The 5675-nt window shown below is 34.4% G+C and overlaps 1 protein-coding gene across 1 annotated transcript; it reads left to right on the top strand.

Annotated features, from left to right (window-relative positions):
* The first annotated feature begins 617 nt into the window (after positions 1–617).
* tspan36 (tetraspanin 36) lies at positions 618–5284 on the top strand. Its single transcript, XM_067393745.1, has 7 exons — positions 618–777; positions 2654–2845; positions 3053–3127; positions 3213–3308; positions 3477–3626; positions 4574–4657; positions 4758–5284. The coding sequence occupies exons 1-7, from the start codon at positions 718–720 to the stop codon at positions 4830–4832; spliced, it is 732 nt and encodes a 243-aa protein (XP_067249846.1). The 5' UTR covers positions 618–717; the 3' UTR covers positions 4833–5284.
* The last annotated feature ends 391 nt before the right edge of the window (positions 5285–5675 follow it).

The following is a 5675-nucleotide window of genomic DNA, read 5'->3' as shown; positions in this document are numbered from 1 at the left end:
GCTGCCATATTGCAAAAAACAACTTGACCATAACATGATTTCCATCAAGACCTAATTCAATAAATTCTAACTTTTGTTACTTTTCTTAGAAGAAAAATGCTATATGGATATAGATTTTGATAGTATATATAAACTAAAGCTAATTATTTACATCAAACTTAACTGTCCCACTTTTTTCTGATGATGTGCATCTGTCCTTTATGGAGCCCCGGACATGATATGCAGGGAAAAAACAGTAGGCTAAATCGTGCGCACGATTTACTAATTCGTTCCCTTGATTTACTAAAACGATTTAATTTTTTTTCTTGCCTGCCATGTGCGGGGCACCATAGTCCTTCATCTAAAAAATGCCAAAAGTCTGTCATTTTCACAAAGAAGTTATGCTACTTTAAATAATTAGTCTTAAAATATTTAAAGAGTTGTAGAATCATAAAAGGACTCAAAGGCTTAAAGTAAACCGCTTTTATCAGTCCACTATCACGAAACTGTGCCACATTCTCTCTATCTTCTCTGGTCACTTCACCTAGGCAACACCAGACGTATACGGTATTTAGGACCTGGGGGTTTCCGTTGTTGGCGTATGAGAGAGCATGTGACTGACTGAACTATAAAGAACACCAGGAAAAAAGACGTCACAAACTCAAAAGAAGAAAAAGGAGAACGCCACAAACTATCCGAAACGTTCCCAGCTTCGATTCCCATCACTCAGCAGCAGACATGGATTGCGGAATCATAACATCCAAAAGCGTTCTTTTGTTTCTCAGTTTAATATTTTGGGTGAGTTTTTTTTTTCTTTTTAATAGAAGTTCTGTTGTCATTTCGTTTCCTAAACATAGCCCATCATCAGATGTAAGCGCTGGACGTACTTGTATGAGGTTTACAAACCTATGCTGTCCATGTTCTATGTTTCAGTTGTTTGATGACTATATTTGTAGGAAGGGTCCTTGTGATGACTATATTTATAGGACGAAGGGTCCTTTGTAAGCATAACAATAGTTTGTATTCATTCAGAGGTTGTTTCTCCTTCTCCAGACCACTAAATAAATGTTTAGTAAGAGTTACTTGCTTCTGACAGCGAGCTCTTCTCTAGAATGTAATTTAATTTAGGGTGAGTCATTTGTTTGCTCTTTGTTTACACACTTAAGACAACCTTATGAAAGGGCTTCTGTGCCTTTTGCTATGCTGCCTTTAAACGTATTCACACTTGTTTATTTCAGAATTGATGTAACTGTCAGAGCTTCTAACTTGATTTAAGTGGAAATAAAGATTTTTTTGATGCCCGTATTGTCTGTGCCATCATGTAGGCCTAGTCATCTGACTTGGCTTAATGTTGCGTGCTCTTTTCTGGCTTCAGTAAGCACAAAGGGGAGTTCTGTAGAAAACCAACACTTCTAAATCTTCTGTACGGCCAATTTAAAAATTTCCTACTCACAGAGACATTTCTAAAATTCACAGAAGCAAAGACAAACTTTTTAGGGCTGAGACCCTCAGGGGCCCCATTGTTCCCCTTTCCCAGCCCTGTCTGCATGCGAGACATTTTCTAATTTCTCCAACAACGACAGTGCAATAAGTAACAAAACTGGGAAATCTGAGAACTGAAAGTTCTCATCGTAGCATTTTTGTCTTCTGAAAAACTGATTTATTGCTGTTATTGTTTGTACTGTTCGACCTCAAGGGTTTCTGTTTTGCTTTTACCGCTTCTGCTCAAGCTGAGGCACAAGACCAGCATTCCAGGAAAGATTAGTCAGCAGGAAAAGGTTACTAATGGTCTCGTGACTGTGCATTGTGACTGACTACTGAAGAAACTGATCATGTGCTAGCGAGTCAGACATAAACCTGAGTTCCAAAGTGTACTTGTTATGAAATGACACCATATGACATCATGTGAGACATGATGAATATGGAACTGAACTATGTAAATTCTGGGAAGTTAAATAAGTGTAATATACTGGTTGAAAAAAAAAATCAAACCATAAACCAGATGGCATAAAATATTTAAACTTCTGTTGAAAATGGTAAATAATGGTGTGTGTGTGTGTGTGTGTGTGTGTATATATATATATATATATATATATAATATATATATATAAAAATAATATAATATATAATTTTTTTTTTTTTTACCATTTTCAACAGAAGTTTAAAATTTAATGACCCTTTTTTTCCAAAAAAGAAAAAAAAGAATTTCAGTTGACATCTTGTTTTTTTTTTTTTTTTTTTAAACATTTTAATTTAGATTTTAATTTGATTATTTTAATATCAATAATAATTTAAATACTCTTAAGTCATTAGAGGTTTTTTTAGGCCGCTTAGTGGGCCCCAGCCCCTTGGTTGAAAACCACTGCTCTAAAATGTCATGTGGTGTAACCATCAAGTAAAAAGTAATGACATATTTTACTTAGACCTTGAATACATGTGAGTGTATCATGAAATTATATTTACTATTAATTTTGGGCAAAGTCCTACCACATGACATTTCACCTAATCTTACCTTGTCATAATAAAAAGGTAAAATTATCTGAGATTTTAGGTTTTATTGACCTTGACACATAGTCATGGGAGTCTACAGGGGTCTCTGTTTATTTGTGTTGCACCACTTAACTGTAAAATTTCATGCTATTGACCCACCTGTTGTGTTGTTGTTTTTTTTCAGGGTGCTGGAGTGGCCCTTGCATATGTTGGTTCTTATGTGATAAAGAGCTACAACAGCTTTGAAGACTTTGTCTCTGATAAGTACAGCATCATCCCAGCAGCCATTATAATCGGTGTGGCTGTGGTCATGTTTGTCATTGGGACCGTTGGCTGCTGTGCAACTCTGAGGGAGTCCAAAGTCGGTTTAGGCTTTGTAAGTGTGCGCCATTCGTCTGTTTGTACACCTTTTGTGCCCAAAGCTTTTGTTTCAGTTTATTTTATCGAAAATAGAGCGTAGGGTCCATGTGGTGGTTTCTATTCCTTTTTTTTTAAGGCCTTTGGGGTAAGAACTGTTTTCATCATGCTGTAAATTTTCAAGGGGGTTTAATATTTTATGCTTTTCCCTGAATTTTTCATTTAGTTTCTTATCATCATCATGATAATCTTCGCTGCCGAGGTGGCCGCTTTTGTGTTTGGCTTCATCTACAGGGGCAGAGTAAGTTATTCTCATGTAACTTATGAATAACATTTTTGAAATGGGATATGAATCATTGGAAATTGTTTCCCTGTGATGTTTACAGATTAAGGGTGACCTAGAAAAGTCAATGAAAGACGTCTTCCAAAAGTATGATGGTCTGAACTCTGAAACCCATGCAGTGGATATCTTGCAAACTCAAGTAAGTCTGAAAGGTTCCTTCATATCATTGGAATAATTTTTGGTTGCACAGGAAATGACAGACAAACTGAGCAGAAAATGGATGCATGAAGGAGTCTCATTCTCTTTATTCTCCCTCTGATCTTTTTTTTTTTTTTTTTACATTTACTCTCCACTTACACATTCTCAGCTGGAGTGCTGTGGGGTGAATAACTTCACAGACTGGACTGCATCACCATGGTTTGTCCAGCATAACAACTCTGTGCCACATTCCTGCTGTAAAGCAAATGCTACACAATGCACTGGTCAACTCACCCAACCAGATCTTCTGAACACACAGGTTTGAGCATTCATTTGATATTATGCATTATTGTATTCAGTGAACAGTGTTATTTGAGTATTATTTATATACTATTTTAGTATTTATAATTTATATTTTTATATTTTAAGTTGTAGTTGTTTTTTTTCTATTTAGAATTTTTCAGTTTTAGTAATTTTAGTACTTCAACCTCAAACTTATTTCAGTTTATATTTGCATTTAAATTAGAGATGCACCGTTACCATATTTCTCTACTGATAACTGCTTATTCAGAGTGATATCTACGATAACCGAATATTCAGTGATATCTGCCGATACTGATAACCGATCATTCAGAGTGATATTTCCAGATACTGATAGTTTAGGGGATCAGCTTTTTATACCATCTTTTAAATTAATGATAATTTCATTATAATTAATAATTATATTTTTAAGTATATTTTGAAAGAATTGCAAATAAAAACTTTATTCTCTCCATTTCATCAACTTGTTTCAGAGTAACTGGTATCAGTAATAAACAAACACATTACTCAAATTACTATTAACACACATTAACTAAATTCTGAAGATTAAATTAATATTTCTTAACTTTCTGAATGTAATTAATTAATATAATTACTATTAATATTGAACATCAAACTGGTTTCTTAGCATTTTCTTTACACACAGCCAAATCGGCTGGTTTTAAACTATCGGCCGATAGCCGGTAGAGTGAAAATTAGCATTTATCAGCCGATACTGATTATTGGCCGATATATCGGTGCATCTCTAATTGAAATGTTTCATCTAATATTTATGATTATTTTATTCCAGCTTAAGTAAGAAAATTCTTTTTTTTAAATAATTTTCATTTTAGTTAACAATAACAACACTGACATCAGCATATTCCCAAGCCGTTTTCTCAAAAATATGTAATTGTTTTTAAACAATTTTTGTGAGGGGTAAAACATATTCTGATTTTCCTACAGGGATGTGAAGCTAAACTGGAGCAGATGCTTCAGGATGTGCTTAGTTATGCAATGTTGGTCATCCTGGGATTTGCCATCATAAAGGTACATAAGCTCATTTTAGCCTCATCATTATCCTTGTTTATCGGACAATGAATTTAACAAAGTTTTTTTTTGTGTGTGTGTGTGTTTCTCTCTTTTTCAGTTTTTTGGGATGCTCAGCATTTGTGTCATCACCTGCAGAAGCAAGAAGAATGACTATCAGCCTCTGTATGCGTGATAGGAAAATCTCCTGAATCCCTCTCTTGGGACAGTCTGTTCTCAATACTGTGCAGCTAAACACAGCCTCACTGGCACCATAAACTGATGTTTGAAGGTGTGCCAGTATTCCAAAAAATCAGTACAATTTTTTTTTTTTTAAATGCCTACCGTTTGAAGAATGCAAAAATGCAATTTGAACAAGAAATGCTGACAGGAACCACTGAGGTGTGTGGCCAAAAAAAAAAAAGAAAAAAAAGCCAAATCATCACAGAGGGGTCAAAAGTGTATTTTGTAGTATTTTTGACGGTTAATGTTTTTCTGCCAAATGGGTTTATAATATGCCTACCCAACTCCATAAAGTTTTAGGAAATGTTACTATAGCAGCGTTTCACCAAGTGTGTATAGATTTAGGTCAAACTTTAGAGTTGATAGATGCACTTCATTTTTAAGGATTTTATGTGTTTCTGTGTGCTTTAGGTTCTACATTGTGTTCAGTGTTTTTTTTTTTTTGTTGTTTTTTTTTCCTTTTTTTGCTGCTATCCAAACTGTCTTTATAGTCGTCTATGTGTATTATATCTATTAATATGATTTAGCTTAACAGATGGATATTAAATTATGGAAATAAATTGGTGAGTGTATTTCTGAAATTTTTAAGATTACAAAAGTGAATGTTAATAATTATCCTCAAATGACTCTTGTTTATCAACACCATTTCTGAGGAAATACCCGTGTGAATTTAGATAAATTGTAGGCGTTAACTTTAGTTATCTGTCTTGTGCTGACACATTTGTGAAGATACTTCTCATGAAAGTAAGCCATAAACTGTCATTATCAGAAATGCTCTGTTGGCCTGCTTTTGATG

Source organism: Chanodichthys erythropterus, chromosome 9, assembly GCF_024489055.1.
Source record: "Chanodichthys erythropterus isolate Z2021 chromosome 9, ASM2448905v1, whole genome shotgun sequence".
Taxonomy (NCBI): domain Eukaryota; kingdom Metazoa; phylum Chordata; class Actinopteri; order Cypriniformes; family Xenocyprididae; genus Chanodichthys; species Chanodichthys erythropterus.
Note: the sequence above shows the minus strand (reverse complement) of the source record. Positions and strands in the feature narration are given on the sequence as shown.

Excerpts from the sequence above, each read along its gene's own strand:
- tspan36 (XM_067393745.1), top strand. The coding sequence starts at position 718 with ATGGATTGCGGAATCATAACATCCAAAAGCGTTCTTTTGTTTCTCAGT. Across the intron at positions 778-2,653 it reads TTCTCAGTTTAATATTTTGG|GGTGCTGGAGTGGCCCTTGC; the intron begins GTGAGTTTTTTT and ends GTTTTTTTTCAG. Across the intron at positions 2,846-3,052 it reads CCAAAGTCGGTTTAGGCTTT|TTTCTTATCATCATCATGAT; the intron begins GTAAGTGTGCGC and ends TTTTTCATTTAG.